At 47.4% G+C, this 19,591-nt stretch overlaps 1 protein-coding gene across 1 annotated transcript in view; it reads right to left on the bottom strand.

Annotated features, from left to right (window-relative positions):
* Window positions 1-10,227: 10,227 nt before the first annotated feature.
* COMP (cartilage oligomeric matrix protein) overlaps window positions 10,228-19,591 on the bottom strand; it is a 51,146-nt gene continuing 41,782 nt past the window's right edge. Inside the window, exons 9-20 of the mRNA XM_074978308.1 lie at window positions 18,996-19,100; window positions 18,626-18,733; window positions 17,940-18,099; window positions 15,901-16,019; window positions 15,424-15,476; window positions 14,867-15,051; window positions 13,789-13,967; window positions 13,226-13,274; window positions 12,578-12,778; window positions 12,161-12,329; window positions 11,778-11,917; window positions 10,228-10,831 (exon numbers count right to left, since the gene is read on the bottom strand). Coding sequence (XP_074834409.1) covers window positions 10,773-10,831; window positions 11,778-11,917; window positions 12,161-12,329; window positions 12,578-12,778; window positions 13,226-13,274; window positions 13,789-13,967; window positions 14,867-15,051; window positions 15,424-15,476; window positions 15,901-16,019; window positions 17,940-18,099; window positions 18,626-18,733; window positions 18,996-19,100 — 1,527 coding nt within the window. The 3' untranslated portion in view covers window positions 10,228-10,772. The remainder of the gene's footprint in view (window positions 10,832-11,777; window positions 11,918-12,160; window positions 12,330-12,577; window positions 12,779-13,225; window positions 13,275-13,788; window positions 13,968-14,866; window positions 15,052-15,423; window positions 15,477-15,900; window positions 16,020-17,939; window positions 18,100-18,625; window positions 18,734-18,995; window positions 19,101-19,591) is intronic.

Below are 19,591 nucleotides of genomic sequence, written 5' to 3'. Positions count from 1 at the left end.
CACTGTTAATCAATTATTTTCTTAATTTTGCTTTCCTGTACTCAGAACTAACTCAAATTTTTACTTTTGAAATGTTGATGGGTGTGTTGAATATTTCTTTCGTTATTTTAAAATATACAGTGAGGGGTGTGAATGAGTGGAAAACAGCCCTACGGACAGCTTCAGGACAAAAATTAATCACAAACCAGAGTGCATGGGAACGTGCCGTGTGCTTATGGTCCTAGCTTCTCCAAGTCCTCCCTTTGAACGTTAGGAAGCTGTAGTTCAGGAATTGCAGGAAGCCTCTTTCTGTGCTTTGTGCTCTGGGGAGAGAGAATGAGTTTGCACTTCTAAGTTACTAATTCTGTAGGTGGTTTTAAATGAGTGCGAGGTTTTGAACATGTGCAGTGATTGGAAATCTAAACTAAATCCAGCTGACTCTGAAAGTAATTATCTGTTTTGAAATGGTTTAGCTCTCAACTAGCAATTTTCGATTTGTCTGTGCAGAGAGGAGCATTTTTCTGAGTGGGGGCGCTGGGATTCCTCCCGCTCAGTGAAGTAGATGTCTCCTACACTGCCTGATTGTAAATCAGGAGTGGGCTGCAGAGCCTGCCACATTAGCATAAACCCCCTGGAAGAACTGAGAGTGCTCATTACTGAGTTAAAGAACGTCGCCCACTCTCGCATCCACCTTGCAGGCTTATCAGGCTGGGAAGTTGCTTCACACCTATAAAATTTAGCATGCAAACTTTGTGGCCTGCGAGTGTTCGAAGATAATGGAGTCCCAGCTCCTGCAGCTGAAAGATTTTAAGACCCAGGACTCAAGTTTAGGACTCTTTGTCCAATATCCAGGTATTGTGTCTAGAGACCTCAGTACACAGCTAACGTGTATTCAAAATGACACCAAGTGCTCCTGGAAGCTTACAGGTTCTCAGCCTCCTTCAACTTGATTGGGAAGCCTAGAAGAAAACAGGGGTGGTTTTGCAGTCTGTTTTCATTCAGGCACAATGTTCGCTCTCTTGACACAAGATTTAAGTAACCTAACTTAAACCCTCATGTTCAGTAACGATTAACGCTTCAGAAAATCCTGCCCAGTAGAGGTGAATTTACTTAGAAATTCCATTTTGAACATGGAATCCCTGCCTTTATTTTGTCACCCTTCTTAGAGTCGGATGGTTCTCAGCATTGGATCTGTGCTGTGGGACGGAACATATGCAACACATCAGCAACACCCAGAAGTGTGTACAGAAAGGATCCCATCACCATGTGGGGGAGGGGATGTAGGGGTCTGAGTTGTGAACGTTGCTGGTGTAGTCAGTCTCTTCCCATAGCGTGGTGTTGCAAGCAAACACAGTCTAAAGCTTTTGTTTAACTTCGTGTGTGGGTATGTCTCATTGAGATTAGATGCATGGTAGCTCCCTGGATGCTGTGTTGAAGTGGTTTTCCTGTGTTAATGTGTGGAGCTAAGTTCACTGAGGTGGAAGGAGGTGTGTTCTCTGTGTTACTGTAGCTCTTGTGGCTTTTTGTTTGCATTTTTGTTCAATGCTGGGATCAAGCCTCACACCTTTTGTAGTACTTTCCTTAGGTTTGTGTGGTGGATGAGTCTGGATGGGGTTGGAACCTCTAATGTTAGAATCAGCATGAGCAAGTGGGATGTTTTAACATGCCAGAGGGTGACAAAGGCTGACTCAGGATATTTTTCCATTTGGCTGTTAAATATGTTTTCAAAATTCTAGCTATCTGTTTGAGAAAGGTCAAGTGACTCAAATCCCTCCCATCCCCCAATTCTCTTTTCTTCCACAGCAGAGCATTCAGAAATACTTAATTGACTATTTTAAGGCAGACAAGTCATAGTGAGAAAAACTTCTCAGCACGTAAGTTAATTTGGGCTTAGGGCCTGCAAAAATTAAGTTGCAACCACTGTTAACCTAAGATTTCCCCTGCTGCTCCCAGCCCTCTGAAAGTTTGTTCTTTAACTGAAGAAAAGTACCCGACTCTCATCTCTGTGCACTTCATGAATCAAAAGTGATATTTTGTGTCTCAGGGCTTCTAAAGTCATCTGCACAGATGAGACAACAAAACCAGCTGGTGATTATACTGAGGAAAATACAGATCACAGAAAGGCGAAATGGTAAAAGCCACTCAGGTTCTTCCACCCTAAATTCTTTGGGGTTGCTGATGTCTCCTTTTGTGCCTTGTAAGCTGTGTCTACACATGCACGCTACTTCGAAGTAGCAGCACTAACATCGAAATAGCGCCCGTCGCGGCTACACGCGTCGGGCGCTATTTCGAAGTTAACTTCGATGTTAGGCGGCGAGACGTCGAAGTTACTAACCTCATGAGGGGATCGGAATAGCGCCCTACTTCGACGTTCAACGTCGAAGTAGGGACCGTGTAGACGATCCGCGTCCCGCAACGTCGAAATTGTGGGGTCTTCCATGGCAGCCATCAGCTGGGGGGTTGAGAGACACTGTCTCTCCAGCCCGTGCGGGGCTCTATGGTCACCGTGTGCAGCAGCCCTTAGCCCAGGGCTTCTGGCTGCTGCTGCTGCAGCGGGGGATTCATGCTGCATGCACAGGGTCTGCAACTCGTTGTCGGCTCTGTGTATCTTGTGCTGTTTAGTGCAAGTGTGTCTGGGAGGGGCCCTTTAAGGGAGCGACTTGCTGTTGAGTCTGCCCTGTGACCCTGTCTGCAGCTGTGCCTGGCACCCTTATTTCGATGTGTGCTACTGTGGCATGTAGACGTTCCCTCGCTGCGCCTATTTCGATGTGGTGCTGCGCAACGTTGATGTTGAACATCGACGTTGCCAGCCCTGGAGGACGTGTAGACGTTATTCATCGAAATAGCCTATTTCGATGTCGCCACATCGAAATAGGCTACTTCAATGTAGCGTGCACGTGTAGACGTAGCCATAAGGTGCCAAGTCAGTTATCAACTCTTACTAGAGAGTCTCCTTTGCAAGTGCAGGATTCTTCCGTACTTTATGCTTGTTGTTAGTACTTAAATATCTCCAGAGCTTTTACCACTTGGAGGTTATCTTGAAGCTGAGGACAAGGGGTTATCTTGCTTTGAGACTCCTGAGTTATAGAGCTCTCTACCCATATGTCAGCTGACTACCACAAATTGCTTGACTATAATGAACCTTTTTAAAATTAATTTATTGTTTTTAATGTTTAAAAAAATTCCCAAGAGTTACCTATTGGAAAAAGCACACATGGTGAATTTGGTGAAAGGGGGCTCATTTCTGCAAGCCCTCACTATAGCGTAAACTTGAAAGAAAGCCTCCTCCCGCCCCAATAAATGCAGTTAGGATTTTTCAACATCAGCATATGAAGCTACAGGAAATGATGCTTATAGGGAAGACGACAGTATGAAAGGGAAGTCTCTGCCCTGCCCATTAGGTGAGAGTCGTGTTTTGCCATGTGTAAGTTTGCTCATGTATCTTTTAAGATCAGTCCAAGATGTGTACTGATTCCCATGACCTTATTTGTCTTTCCTTAAACGTATGACTCAAATTCTTGAAAAGCTTAAATTGTTGTAGTTGAGAGTGACAGAGGAGGGGGTTTCCTGGGATGGCAGGAGTTTTACATCTGTAATGAATCTTCAGTAAATCTCTGGAAGTAAGGGGAGGCTCATTGGCATGTTAGAAGGCAGGCTGATCTCTCTTGTATCACTTTGGAAAGCAAAGTATCAAGCAATTTACTCAAAGGGTGTTGTACATTCTGCTGCTTGTCATTAGAAGTGTGTCCACTTTCAAAGCCTCCCTCTTACTCTGCCTTCTGAACTGTTGTATTTATACAGCAAATGAAGTGTAAAGTTCATTTGTACATGTCCTATGCACTATTCAAACCAATCTTTTTATACTATGGCTTAGGAAGAAGAGAACAGTGCCGTGTGTTTCTATTTATAAATCTAGTGCAGGGACTCATTCCTGCCACTGTGATAATGATGTGTCAGTATTTACATCAGATATTTTATGGTCTCCTAACTCAGATGTAGAATTTAACTCTGGTTTGATATTTACCATACTGAGGAAATGTATTTGTTAAAATCTGGTCTGGATACTCAGTGGTGAAGAAAAAGAAAACTAGTAATTAGTAGGTGTCTGTTTTACCTAATGTTGTAAGAGTCGGGTTGAGAAAACAAGGTAATGATTGGTCTAATTAGGGTTGGAATCCGAAAGAAAATTAGGAAGATAAACAGGTAGAAGAATCTTCCTTTACTTGCAGTGTAGAGCAATGTAAGTATTACACAGATACATAAAATGTATAACAAAGAAGTCCTGTGGCACCTTACAGACTAACAGCCTAAGCTGCTGTGGGCAGAGGCCTGCTTCATCAGATGAATGAGTTGGGGTTCCAGAGGAGGATCTAAATATACAGGTTCCTGAAAAGGAGCCAGTCCCAGTCAAGAGGGAGGGCCAAAGTTGACAACATCACTTCAGTCGCGGAGGATGTGGCCCATTATTAGCAGCTAATGGGGAGTTGTGAACATCGAGAGGGGAAACCAGGTCAATTCAGTCAGGGAGGATGTGGCCCATTATCACCTCACTCATGAGTCTGAAGAAGCAGGTCTTTACCCACAGAAGCTTATGCTCCAAAATATCTGTTAGTCTATAAGGTGCCACAGGACTTCTTGCTGTTTTTGAAAATACAGACTGTCGGCTATACTTCTGATAAAATTATAGTATTTATGGGACAAAGTACTGAGGGGAACCAAGACTTGTTTAAACAAATCTTTGTTTTTACTTACTGGATCCTAAATATTTACAGCATAAACATTTCCAAACATAGATTATCATGTGGTACATGGGTATAAATATGTATTATACACATCCAGATACTATGTGGTCAGCGTTATAAAACATAGCAATTACAAATATCATATTTCAGTCAGTTCTAAGTCAAAGGGTGGCAGATATTAAGGGTTTTTGTTTTAGAGGGAATTGGAAGTTGTAATTTTTATTTTTATCTGAGCCATCTTTGATTGGATTCCTTTAAAAGAACAGCAAGCTCAAATGCCTTAGGAGGGTTCTTACGAAGGTAATGTCTGATTTCAGTACAGTTAAATCCAGCTGCTTCTGGCAGCTTCTCTTGCAGACTGGCAGCTAAAAACAACTTCAAGTTTAGATTTATGTATTTTCATAGACAGTACAATATACTGTTCTTTGCAACCTCAACTTTTCTATCACAGTAACTCGTGGATTATTTCTCTGATATATGCAAATCTTCTATTCAGCTGCAGCATTGGTGGCCCAGGAACTCTGGCGAAATTGTCCCTGCAATATGGAAGTTTAACTTATTGTGCTTTTCTATAGGTAAAGTAGCAAACTGAAGTTGGCATTAAATGTTTGCAATCTGAGAAATGATGTGAAAAAGGAGCTCAACTAAATGTACATTTTTTTTTTCAATCCTTTCCTTTTTGTGTGAAGGCTTTTGTCTTTGTATCTTTGCATTATTTGTAAATGAAATGTAATAAAGTTAAAATGTTTTCGTCTCTGGCTGTTCAGCTTTCCTTCCTTGATACTTTTCTTACTGAAGTTTTTTAATATTCAAGTAGTTAAAAAAAGAAAACACAAACACAACCTTTTAATAATGTGTGCCAGAGACCATGGAGGCAAATAATGGTAGCTAACTAACCTGACACTAGTAATGCTTTTGTGGGTGTGCAGACTGACAATGAAGTAGGTAACAAAATCCCAGCTTCAGAATGTGCCTTATTGCTTTTAGGTAACAGGTCTGGAAAGATGATGAAGCATTACGTTAACCCTTAACATTTAAGTTACTTAGAGGAGTCCCAGGTCCTCAAAGCAGGCAGTAGTAACAGTAGAACAGTCAACCATGTCATCTTTTCAGTGGGGCCAGAACTCATGTTTCTGACCACTTGGTCACTGGCTAACCTGTGGGGCTGTTTGTGAAATGCTGCTGTCCTGACCGAATTCTGAATTTGCTGAATTCCCCTAGCGGCCTTGTGGAAGGTGGTGGTATTCTTCTGCCCTTTTGGATCTCACCTGCTGCTGCTCTGTTACATGGGGATAAATGTCTTTCCAAAGTGGATGCATTTCACTAGTGGGAGAATGGATTCCTACACATCCTTCACCACTTGGCTATCTGTGAAATAAGAAATGAGGCAAAAACTATCAGATGTTTGAAAGTTCCACAGAGTTCCTTTCTGAGCTCCACCCATTACGGTTCAAAGATCTATAGATAAACTTAGGCCCAGGTAGGTGGTTTCCCCAACTGGCAGTGCCACAGACTCCACCTGGGATCTAAAATACAGGTTGAACCTCTGTATTCTGGCACCCTTGGGACCTGACCAGTGCCAAACGAGCATTTACTGTGCCACGGGAGGTCAGTATTATCTAGCATATCACCAACACTTCCTGTGCTGAGTGGGCTCTTACAAGACATTGTGGGGTAAATTACAGCTAAAGAACAGCACAGAACAACTGAGAGCCAGGCCTGGCGGCTGGAAACAAACTTTGTGGGACCGTGGAAAACTTGGCCACACCCATGATAGGTAGCTGTCCAGCTAGCTAAAATCATGCTGGATTGCAGATATTGCCGGACAAGAGAGTGCTGGGCTGGTGAGGTTCAGCCTGTACTTACCACCACAGTTTGGGAAGCCATCTTACTGCTGATGCACAGTACAAAATACACCCAAGCTTATCTGATCACTCTATTGACTCCACAGTGCTGAATGCTGGTGTGTCCTTGGGTATGAATTGGGGATGGGGTGAGCATTGTGAATATAGCTTGAGTATAACTTGTTTTTTTTCCTGGTATTGCAGAGTTCCTGTGTGACCTTGGCCAAGTTATTTCACCTAAATGTCCTACTCTTATCTAATAAAAAACAGTCAAGTAGCACTTTAAAGACTAGCAAAATAGTTTATTAGGTGAGCTTTCGTGGGACAGACCCACTTCTTCAGACCATAGCCAGACCAGAACAGACTCAATATTTAAGGCACAGAGAACCAAAAACAGGAAGCAAGGAGGACAAATCAGAAAAAGATAATCAAGGTGAGCAAATCAGAGAGTGGAGGGGTGGGGGGGAAGATCAAGAATTAGATTGAGTTAAGTATGCAGACGAGCCCCTATAGTGACTCAGAAAGTTCCCATCACAATTTAAACCATGTGTTAGTGTGCCGAATTTGAATATAAAGGCCAGCTCGGCCGTTTCCCTTTCTAGAACGGTGCGATAATTCCTTTTCAGTAACACACATACCTTTAGGTCACTCATAGAATGCCTGATTCCATTAAAATGTAAGGAATTATTGCACTGTTCTGGAAAGGGAAACAGCCGAGCTGGCCTTTATATTCAAATTCAGCACATTAACACATGGTTTAAATCGTGATGGGAACTTTCTGAGTCACTATAGGGGCTCGTCTGCATACTTAACTCAATCTAATTCTTGATCTTCCCCCCCACCCCTCCACTCTCTGATTTGCTCACCTTGATTATCTTTTTCTGATTTGTCCTCCTTGCTTCCTGTTTTTGGTTCTCTGTGCCTTGAATATTGAGTCTGTTCTGGTCTGGCTATGCTCTGAAGAAGTGGGTCTGTCCCACGAAAGCTCACCTAATAAACTATTTTGCTAGTCTTTAAAGCGCTACTTGACTGCTTTTTGTTTTGATAGTGTATAGACTAGCACGGCTTCCGCTCTGTTACTACTCTATCTAATATGTGTCTAATCCTGTGTGTGTAGGTGAATTTTGGGACTTAGTTCATTAGTGTTCACAAGTGCTGCATAATGCTAGAGCATTATAGATTAAGAAGGGGTGGTTTGAAGGGTCACTTTTAAGCTATAACTGGGCTTTTAAAAATGTGTAAAATTTCAAGCAATTTGCTTGGTTGCACCTTCAAGCATATGCCCATGTATTAAAAACTAGGTGCAGATAACAAATGCAGTGAAACCTGCTAGTTAGGTCAGTTGGTAGAGAAGTGAGACCAGTAGGACCAGTGATGAATAGAGCAAGTTTTCCGTTTGTATTAGAGTTTAATCCATAGCTCAGATTTTGGGATCACCAGTTTAGCTCTTGCATGATAGCTGCTATTGACCCCTCTTGAGAAGGAATTAGTCTTCTGTTCTCTTACATTTTGATTTATTCCTGTTTCTGAGAGGTAAATAGAAGGAGGTTTAACTCTAAATGAAGTGGGAGATGCAATTCTGGTGGGATTGTTTTGCATGCAGTGTATATTACCTTGTGGGAGAATCTGTTCACAGTATGACAGAAGGAACACAAGCCTTGGTGCATGGAAAGGAAATGCAATTTATTCTTTTGTGACAAGTCATACTGAAGATTTGTTTTGTTTTCCAAAGGAAGTGGTGGAATACTCATCTCATGAACTGTTTGAAACCAAGCGGGACAAAATCTTGGCAAACAGAATGTTTTTTGAACAATCTTGCGTTGGGCCCTGCAGATGGACTTTCCCTTCACTGAGGCCTTGCGGGGGATCATTTCTTGTTGAGTTTTTAATTCCTGTCCTTATGATGCCTGTGATCTTACCCTTGTTCATTTTACACAGGGATTGTTTTCAAAACAACTTAAAACTTTTCATCCTTTGTTTCGGAACATTATCCATCTGCATTTTGCCTGCTGGTAGAACAGTTTGGTGTTTTTGTGATAACCATAGAGGGAACTGCTGTCAAGAAACTTCACTGAAGAAATCCCCCTGCTGTTGTTCATTTGGCTAGAACAATGAATCTAGGCTTGGCTGCATTGCTTCAGACTCTGTATGTGAAGAGGAGGAAGAGAACTGTGCAGAGTGACAACCACAGTACTGTTATGGAAGCACTGTCCTGTGAACAAACATGCGATGCAATACTTGTCGAGCTAAGTGAAGGTAAGCAGGGATCTGCAAAACGGGTGCCACTTTTTGGCTGTAATATAATTTAAAGCAAAAATTTGTCTGGTTTGGGCTCCACTAGGTGAGTTTTGACGCTTATGTCTGATTGCTGAAGAACACTGAGGCACTTTTGTTTCTTTTTTGAGGGTGAGTGTGTGCATCTGTTCTCACCAGTCTGAAGCTTCTGCTTGGGTGCGTGGTGGCAAGCAGCAGAAGAACCCACCTTTTGTCACCAGGTACCTTTCCCGGGAGTGGCTATATTCAGAATGCCGAGAATAGTATGGTCAGAAGCAGGATATGATGTGTCCTGTCTGGAAAGGCTGAGCTTGTGAGCTGCAGCACTTACAGGCTGCAGTTCTGCAAACCAGAAGCATAATGAAGTACTGAATGAGCAGAGAACCACACTCCCTTCCATAGGAGAATTAACCTCCCATCTCCTGTTTTTCCTGTAGAATTGAGTCTCTACTCTAATCTCTCCTCCTGAGAGGGGAAAAGCTATTTAAAGGGGTGTTCCCACATATATGCTATTGATAAATTCGATCTGCAGCCTGGCTAGTTACCCTTAGGGGGAAAGGCTGTACCCTGCAATGTTCAGGACTTGGTTTGCTTGTTAGTAGGCTGTGGTTGGGAAGTGGTGCTTAGGCTCAGGCTTTCCTTCCTCCATAAATAGCTGCAGCTCCACCATCACTGGAAGGTAAAATCTAAGAGGTTAGGAGAGCAGGGAAAGGAGCCTCTTAGAGCAGGGGGAGGAGGGCAGGCTGCTAATATTTTGACATTTACTTTGCCTGCTGTAAACTCTCAGGGGACAAGTCTGATGAGGTGGGTCTTTGCCCACGAAAACTTAAGCTCCAAAAATTGTTAGTCTGTAAGGTGCCACAGGCCTGCTTGTTGGTTTTGCTGATACAAACTAAACAGCTGCCCCTCTGATACTTCCCATATCAGAGGAGGGAACAGCTTGAGTTATCTTTACAAACCCAGAACTGGGCAGGGACACCACTGTCATATGGGCAGTCTGCACTAGGGAAGCAGCTTCAGACTCCAGCCTGTAAGAGCAGCCAATGCAGGGGCCTCTGCACAGTGAGAACTTCCTGCAGTTTTGACTGGACTTGGACTTTTTGCTCCAGCTCATCCTGCTGTTTCTTCACCTCAGTTTCAGTGCCCCTGGACCTCTCTGAAGTGCAGTAGCGCTGCTCTTCCCACTGACCTCAGCCCAGAAGAAAAATCTGCCTGGTGTGTGTTACGAATGTAAGCTCTTTGGGGCAGGGAATGTCTGTCTTTTGTGCAGCGCACAGCATGTTCTTGCGACATCCTTAGATGCTGTGTAATGAAGCAAAACCAGTAACTCCTCACCTACTGCAGCCAGCCAGTAAAGGAGACTTAAACATGCCAATGACCAAGAAGAATTCTTGTACTTTAAGTCTGATAATGTCATTTATTCACCAACATTATTCCAGAACAAAAGGTGCCCTTTGAAAGTGCCTTTTGTGTTCCAGGAGTGACTCAAACTGGACCCCTCTCTACTGTGTGTGCTTTTCAAACTGCCATTTGCTGGCCTGCACCAGTGATGGGACTTGATCTAACCAGGAATGAAGTAAAAGGATCTCCAAGACTTCAGAGCAGCCAAACAGAGGAGAGTTACTCACAGTTCGCCCACAGCAGGTAGGGTCTCAGCATATCTGTTTCCATGCAGAATGAACAACTAGTACTAACAAAACAGTCAGGTTTGGGCTTCTAGTCACACTTCATTTATGAACCTCCTTCCAGCACCTAAAAATCTCTGCCGTTCCGATACTGTTAGAGATTTGCTGTTGTAGAAGACATGCCTGCTAGGCAGTGCCCTGCTGCTGTGCAGAGGGCAGTGATACGTTACATAGTTCTGTACACCGTATATTGGAGCTGTAGTATTGGAGAGCTGAATACTTATTTAAAGCAAATTTTGATGTATGACCTAAGCCGCGGACTGGGCCAGCTGAGTTCGGAACTGCTCATAATCTTCAGGGATGGTATCTGGAGGGGATGAAAGTGAAGTCCGTGTGGATTAGCAGCAGGATTGCACACAAGGAAACAAGTAACATGAAGTTAAGGCACTAGCCACCCTGTCAGGTGTGCAGACAGGAATTGAACAAGACCTGAGTGATGGGAGGGGTAAGAGGAGCCAGGAATCCTAAGAGCCCAGTGGGATTCAAAGGGACTGGGTTTGCTATTGACATTAAATAGTAATAGGCTTTTTGTCTGAAAGTGCATGTTAAGGCCCTGATCAAGTAAAGGGATAATGCCCATACAGTGGTAGCCACACATAGGTGGACTAGCTGTATTCAGTTCATTGCAAGTGAACTGAAATTGAACTTTGCTTCCTACGTCAGGGTGCTGCTACAGGAGAACTGCTGCCAAATCCCACCCAGAACTGGGCATGTTTTAGTGACAGACAAGAAACCTCTGTCTAATAAACCCATTTTGTTAATATGGGATCCTATCAATGTTGAGATACACATCTCCTAGAGCTGGCAGGTCCTCTAGTCCACTCCCCTGCCGCCTTAGCAGGACCAAGCACCATCCCTGACATCTATTTGCCCTAATCCCTAAATGGCCACATCAAGAATTGAACTCACAACCCCAGGTTTAGTAGGCCAGTGCTCAAACCACTGAGCTGTCCCTCCACCGCTTCAGCTCTGTCACACAAAAGTAGAATAACTTCACAGTAGGGTGGCGGGGAGCAAGGAGTGGAGCTGTTACCTGTGAGGTGGCTGCCACAAGCTGGACAGTGGCATGTCATGGTTAAATTCTGCCTCCCCAGGCCACAGGCTGAGGTGCTTTCAGGAGAAGACACAGATTGCATAGCTCGCTCTCCGAGGGGGCAGCAAAGCTGTTGGGCCCTGGGACAACAGGCAGCAGCATTCCTGCTGGTGGGAGCTAGAGGCTAGTCCCCCCAGGGTCAGCACAGGCAGCAACTCACCGTTGCAGCGGTACCGCAGATTGGACCAGATGATGTTCTCCTGGGAGAAGCAGAAGACTCCCAGACGACCCCCTCGCATGGTGGTATCAAGTACAACTCCAGTGTCTGCTACCTGCTCAGGCCCTTCGTAAAAGCGAGCTCTGAAAGTAGGTGACGTCTGTTAACGTTGCACAGCGCTAGACCTGTGCTGTGTCCTCTCCCACGGCAGGAGGGACGTTGCCCTTCATCCCGTTTGTGCGGAGTGAGGCTGGGGAGGGGCGTACGGTGTTTGACTAAGCAGGGGACAGTGTAGCAGTTGGTTCCTCATTTCTTAAAGGTGCTTCGTGCAGGTTTGGGGTTGACTGACTCCTTGCACAGGGAACAGAACAAGTCCTGCTCCTTACCTGATGTATCCAACTTGAGGCCGGTGCTGTAAGAACCAACGATATGAGGTCTTGTCCTTCCAGCCGGAGTTCCTGGGGTCTTTCCACAGCAGTTTGACCTGATCAGGAGTGTCTCCAGTGTGCCAAAGGGAATTGCGGAGATATTCTCCTGGCCCTGTTTTAGATTTCACTGCCTGAGGGAAGAGAAGGCCTGAGTTGGGTAGTGGGAAGCTGGTGATACACTCACCACAGGTACACATCTTCTGGTGTGTGCAGAACAGCTCTGGCCAGAGTGGCGACAAGGCTGGCGTGTCCTCCCCCTTCCCCTACGTCCTGTGCTCGATCTCAAGCCAGCTGGTGACCCCTGGCCTACGATAAGAGTCTGGGGGCAGGACGAGAGCAGGGCTGTCCGAAACCCCTATGATGCTTGTTGTGCACTTGCCTTCAATTGAATTCCGGGCTCTGCGACTGCTCGGAAGGGGTTTGCCTGCCAGTACGTCTGCTCCGTCTGCTTCCACATCACCACATAGAAACTGGAGCTGTCCTGATAGCCAAAGATAAAGCCAGCATAGTCGTCATCTGTGGCAGTGTTCACGTGAAAGGTGCCCTCGAAATCCACTCCATTGAATGCAGTGTAACCTCAACCAGGGAGAGGAGAAGGGGGAGAAATCACCATCACTAATGAGCCAAGAGAAACAGCCCTGTCCCCCCTAAGGTCTCAACCAGCCTGTGGACTTAATCCAGAGACTCCCTATGAACCAGTTATCTCCCAGTACTCCCCTCGCCTTAGGCCCAGTAGCTCAAAAAAAAGCTCCTTGGGGTGTGGTGTCCAGCCTCCTGCCCAAGGGTCTGGGTTGGTTAAAGTGAAAAGAGTACTGACACTGCCCCTTTGGGGTTTTGCAAAGAAAAATCCCTTGCTGTATTGCAGCCAGATAGCTTATTACAAACCAGACGATTCAAGACAAGAATTCCTTTCCTCCAAAAGGAGGGAATTTGACAGAACCACTAAACCATTCTGAAAATTGTGCTGGGAAGAGGTATTCCACCTGTTAATGTTCTGCTAGGCCAGAGAACAGAACGCCTTACCCACAGCCAGGCCAGGATCACTGTTCATGGTCTGGACAATTTCCATGCCCTGCAAAGTGCAAGCATTACCTCATTACCATCTGGAGTTGAAACTATTATTGTCATGTGGACTTGGCATAGTGGTGCAAACATGCTTCCCTCGCCTGGGAGGAGACAGCAAAATCCTACTGAGTTCCTTGCAGTCATCTGTGGGAAAACCTGGTGCTGATTTCAAATGTTCTATCTCTACCCCAAAGGGTCAGCAGCCTGGCAGGAGATTCAAGTACCCGCTGCGGGGAAATTCCAACAGGTTGGTGAAGTTACAGTGGTGCCTGCCTCCCCCCGACAGGGCCCTCCAGCCATGTCTTGCTGATCTCGCCCATCTCCCCTGCCCTTTCAGCTTTTCCTAGTGAAAACGCAACCGAGCAAAGGGTGAGGGCCAGGCTCAAGCTTTGCAAGTCATTTCCTGCCTGCTCTCCCTGCCCACAGGAAAACATGGAGGTGTGTAGTTGTAAGTGGGGGGGATGCTGCATCACTCACTGAGTTCTGTCTCCCCTCGCACTAGATCAGAAGCCCTCTCCTACCTGATTGAGGACAATCCAGTTAGGGTCAATCTGTGCATCACCCTCAGGGTCCAGCACCACTGTCTGGAAAGCTCTGAAGTCCGTGAGCGTCACCTCCGCATTCTCTGGGCACACATCGATTCTGTCAATCACCTGGTCCTTGTCAAAGTCATCTTCGCAGAGATCTCCCACACCATCACCTGGGGTGGGGATGACAAAGAGCACTAGGTCTCCCTTCCTCAGATGGCCCCACCTCAGTGCTCGGCAGCACCGTCGAACAAGCTCCAGTATCTCCACCACCTCCTACGAATCTACCCAGCTAGGAACTCAGCTGTGCCAGAGCATAACCCTCAAGTACCTAAATGGTTGTTAGGAGGAGGGGGAAGAAAAATTATTCTTTAATCTTTGGTGGTAGGACAAAAAATGGCTTAAATTGCAACAAGGGAGACTTAGGTTGGAAATTAGGGGAAAAAAACATCCTGACAGTTAGGAAGTGAGCACTGAAATAAATTGCCGGGGAGGTGGTTGAATCTCCATTATTGGGGCTGTATAAGAGCAAGTTTGACAGACACTTGTCAGGGATGGTGTAGGTGGTGCTTGGTCCTGCCATGAGCGCATGGACTGGACTCTTCCGGTCCCTTCCAGTTCTAGTATTCTATGGTTCTAGCAAACCCTGGATCCTGTTTAGCCCGGTTTAGTGATTGGGTTCTGCTAATGCCTTTGGCCTGCGTTCCATCTAAATGAATACAATCTCCTGCCCAGGGAGGTGCCCTGCTGGGTCATGTATCCATGCACAGCTGGCACTCTTGAGACAGTACCATGGGAATCCCTACGTGGGGCTGTTTCCCTCTCCGAGTCACAGATGTCGATTGGGGTGGGGGAATCACACCCCTTTGTAATGGTCAGTACTGTGAGGGAGAACTCACTCCCTTATGTGGGCCTCACTGATGGGTACTGTGCACCTGAGCGATGCCCAGCTCAGGCATGGGTGCCAAGAAAAGGAAGTCAAGTCTCCTCTGTTTTCTTGAAAACAGAGCATGTGGCTGAAAGCCAGTAGGGGCAGGTCACGCAGGGCTGGTGTGCTGCCTGTCCCCCTTACGATCTGTATCCTCTTGGCCAGGGTTGCGGACCAGCCGGCAGTTGTCAGGTCGTAGATCAGGAATTCCATCATTGTCATCGTCGTCATCACATTCGTCACCAATTCCGTCATGATCTGTATCCTGCTGGGAGCTGTTGGGCACTGAGGGGCAGTTATCCATTGAGTCCTGGTGGCCATCCCCATCTCTGGCAGAGAGAAGGTTGGAGAAGCCGATCTCAGAGTAGCTGGCAAGACTGGTGGATACTAAAGGGCACAACAGTGGCACATGACCTCTGCCCCATACACAACAGCAAGAAGCCCACAACAAGTGTGTGTGTGTTTAACGACAACACAAATGCACCCACCTTTCAGGTGATCCTGGATCCTGCCAGACAGCAGGAAAGCGGCACCAGCCTTAAAATTTAACCTGTGGCTTAAGCTATGATGAGTTTTAAATTCACTCTAGCTGGACACATCTTCAGTAGCTACGTCAAGACTAGCAGTTACTTGTTCCCCAAACTCTCCTGCCTCCTGGATTCTCTGTGGCCTAAACAAGACTAGTTGCATTTGGTTCTCACCCGTCCTGGTTGGTGTCACACAGGTCTCCCACAAGGTCGTGATCGGCATCTTTCTGGTAAAACATATCATTAACAATCAGCTTAAATATGCCAAGAAAGAACTAAGACACTGCCTGAGCCTGCAAGTATTTGCCTCCAGTTGGTATCTGGAGGTGCAGAGAACCCCCCAGAAAAAGTAGTTAATCCTGTAGCACTTATTGTGATTTGATAGACTTCACACACCCCACACCTCCGGGTCTCCTGCCTCCAGTCATGGAGGTGCAAAGTAGCTGGTCAGTCAGGCCCATTGCTAGCCAGCGGCTGTGGTCTCAACAAGCTTCACTGTTGTAGCAGAGACAGAGCTATTTGCAAGTGACAGTCTTGCCAAGTTACCAGTCTGGCAGCCCCAGGCTTGGCAGCATGGGTGGCACCCCTGCTTTCAGGCCTCGGGGGGCAGAGGAGATGGGGAGAGCTCAGGCAGGAGCTATTTCTACTTGCCTGGTCTGGATTACTGATGGTTGGGCAGCTGTCGCACACGTCTCCCACGCCGTCCCCATCACTGTCTTTCTGATCGGGGTTGGGTATTTTCTTGCAGTTGTCCACCATATTTTTGATCTCTGTAAGGCACAGACACAGAGCCCTTTAAAGCAGCCCTGCCCTAAGGCCTGTGCAGCAAGCTTGTCCACATCACAGCAGGGAGCTGGGCTTGCCCCGGGATCCATTTCTGGTCCTTTCTGCAGCATCTGGGTGTGTTCTATTGATGTCTGGTCACTGGCTTTTCAGGCTGTTTTGGGGAGGGAACTCAGAAGGCCACAGGCCACAATACTTGGTGCCTTTTAATGGATCTGAGGGGGAAGCACACACCTGTCACCATCAGGTTGTTCAGCACTGTCTACACTTACCACACCAGCAGATTTGGCTCAGGTAAACACAGCCTGAGAGGAACCCGAGGCTGGAGAAAAGCACTGAATTGCTGAGGCTTGTGCACTAGATGGGTGAGTCTAATCTGAGTTTTGGCCAGAGATACCACAAGTTGTCTACAGAGGGCAGCTGTCTGCCAAAGGCCAAAGCAGCACCCACACTTGTTTGCTGCACTTCCCGCACTGGGCTCTGTCTAGACAAGACGTTTTCCCCATTTACAGCTCTAAGGGTGGGAAACTTTAATCTTCCAAGCAACAAATACGAATCGAGCAATTGCAGCAGCCGACACAGGATCTCCCGTCTGTGAGCTGGGTGGGAGCTAACCCTTTCCTGTGTGCTCCAACAAGCTGGTTGGTGTGGAGGGCGTGAGGAAGGAAAGGCAGTCAATGTCTGTCAGGGATGTGTTTTAAATTCTGTGTAAGAGTTATTAGAAAATCCCCAGGCTGAGGCTCTCCTTGTTAACAGCTGCTTCCACAAGTGTCCAGCCCCCTGACAAAAGAGCCCGTTGGCCAGCACAAGCATGTAGAAACAGAGCCAGCCAACCTCACGTTCTCTTCAGCAGACCTGGAGCCACCCTGGTCCAGTAGACCAAGTGGCTGGGGGTGTTACAAAATCATGAAGGGGTAGAAAGTTTCCACGAGATGGTTCCTGGGAATGGAGATGCTTGCAAACCCTTGAGAGGGAAAGAATCCCATGTAAAGTCCTTCAGTGTGTCTCACAGGTGGTCATCCCTAGACAGCCCTGTGCCATGCAGGCCAGAGAGGGAAACTGCTCTCAAACCTACATTCCTCACAGAGTGACAGAGCTGCAAACAGCACCGGGTCAATCCAGGAGTGACTGGTTGCAGAGGGGTTAGCCCAGAGTTGTCTGTTTTCTCAAACTCCCTTAAGCAGAATTTACATATCAGCTGGGAATTATTTCCTATGGCTTGGCTGTTCAACTTGGACAGCATCTTCTGGAGGTCTGAGATGGGACAGACATTAATGTAATCAGCAATGCCTGGGGCTTCACTTCCTAGCCCGATGCCATGAGCAACACCAAATAGAACCAGCTTCTTGGGAAGCAGCCTGGGAAGGAATTTGGTCTGTCCCAGTCCCGTGGGGCACGTGTGGTTTCTGGATCTGGAAAGCTGGGCTGCGGGTAAATGCATAGCCTCCATCAGTGACAAATGAAAAGGCAAAGCTTTTCTGGGGCCTAGCCCTGACGCTTGCTGCCTTGACTCCCTGGCAGAGGGAGACACAGGCCTTTATCCACTGAGCAGCCTATGCTGGAGCCACTGTGTTTGCCCAGTGGCTTCATTTCCCCTGGGAAGGTGCTGCAGCTCTGGTTTGAGTTCTAGGGCCAGTGTGAAGGTTGCATGTGGTGTGGCCTCTTGTGAGCCATGAAGGCTCTTAGTGCATGTCCTGGGTGGGACTGAATTGCTGCCCAAGCACATGGTGATTGGCTGGAGCAATTCCAATCAGAAACAAGTGTTTTTTCTTGCTGCGCTTTAGGGACCTGTCTCTGATATTTGGTTTATGCCCAGTGAAACTTCTGTGGAGGAGGCTCCTGACCAGCTTTTTAGCAGGAACATCTCCTATGCGTGTGGTACCAGTCCCGCTGCCCCCAGCTCTTACTGTCTCCATCAATGTCATCATCGCACGCATCTCCCTTCCCGTCCCTGTCGCTGTCCTGCTGGTCATTGTTCGGTGTGTTCTGGCAATTGTCACAGCTGTCACCGAAGTTATCCTGGTCTGTGTTGCGCTGGTCCGGGTTGCGCACAAAGATGCAGTTGTCCTGCCAAGGGGGAAAGAGTAAGGCAGCGGTCCCCGGCCATGGGAAAGAATGGAGGGGTCCCAGAGCTGACCTACATGGAACCGTGACCCAGGGCTCTTGCCCTCATCCCAGGCAGAGGCCCAGTGCCCAGCAGTGCTGTATGTTCAGCTGGGACCAGCATTTGCCCAGCAGCAGATGCTGAAAGCTGGGTGACATTTGCCCAGCATAGTCCCTTTCACTGCCTCCAAGAATCCTGATTTCCTCCAGCCACAGCCTCTCTCCCGCTTCCCACACACCCCAGCCTTCCTGGAGAAGAGCAAACCCTCCAGCCAACACGCTGGTTCCTTGTGACCCAGAAATCCTCTTTGCTTCAGGCACAGCCGGGGCTGCCCAGACTGACCCACAGAGAGCCAGCCTCATCTGTAGAATCCCTGGCAGAGGCTACAGCTCCCAATGCCGGTGGGCAGAGTTGGAGCATGGCAGGCTGGGAGCTCATTTTCCTGTAGGCGTGCTGGCATGGCATGGGGCCAGGCATCAGAGTCCAAACCTCAGCATTCAATATCCCATCTCCATCAGCATCGTCGTCACATGCGTCACCGATGCCGTCCCTGTCCACGTCCTCCTGACCGGAATTGGGGACGCTCACACAGTTATCCTGACCAAAAAGCAACAGAGATGTACCCTGAGTGGCTGGTATATTGTGCGCACCCTGGATTCCACCCCCCCATCCCACTTTTTTCACTGGCTGGGCAAGCCTGTCCTTGGAGTCAGGCCACTCCTGAGCCAGCCCCAGGGCTGCGTGGCTTATGGGACCGTGGCTTTGTAGCTGTAGGAAGAGGAACTGACCTGTGTTGGAGCTCCAGGTTCTTGCTGTGCATTGCCCTGGGGTCAGCCAGGTGCATTAAGGGGGCTCTTACCTTGCGACATTTTCGGTCTGTGCAGCGCAGCTTCTCATCTGGGAATCCATCGATGTCTGTGTCCCTCCCGCAGATGTAGCCATTCCCTGCCCACCCGACAATGCACTGCAAGACAGCAGGGCTGGGGAATGAGGGTGCAGTGCCATGTCTGTCAAGCACATCCCTCCAGGGGTCAGGTCTGCACTGCACAGACTGCAGCTGGTCTCAGAAACCCAGGGGACCAGATGCCTCATTCCTCAGGTGAAAGAAATATCCCCTGGACGAGGCAGCAGGGCTGTGACACGGCATTAGTTCAGATGTGAGCTCTCAGCTGGATGCTGAGACAGAGAGCTACTGAGACTCAGCAGCGCTGGGCTTCCCCTGGCATATACATGTTCTCCCAGTCTGAACAAGGCTCACTGCCTTGCAGGGGCTGTGGGAAGACAGACCTCAACAGCACCATCTAGGGAAGCTCCCCTCCTTCAGCCCAGCTGGGGGAAGGAATTGATGCTATCTTGAACTGGTGGGACAGTCTGTCACTGACCCCTATTGGCCATCAGCTGACAGGACCTGTGAGCTCTTAGGAGAGTAAACAGATGTGAAAGGAGAACAGGCCC

Source organism: Carettochelys insculpta, chromosome 27 (genome assembly GCF_033958435.1).
Source record: "Carettochelys insculpta isolate YL-2023 chromosome 27, ASM3395843v1, whole genome shotgun sequence".
Lineage (NCBI taxonomy): Eukaryota > Metazoa > Chordata > Testudines > Carettochelyidae > Carettochelys > Carettochelys insculpta.
Note: the sequence above shows the minus strand (reverse complement) of the source record. Positions and strands in the feature narration are given on the sequence as shown.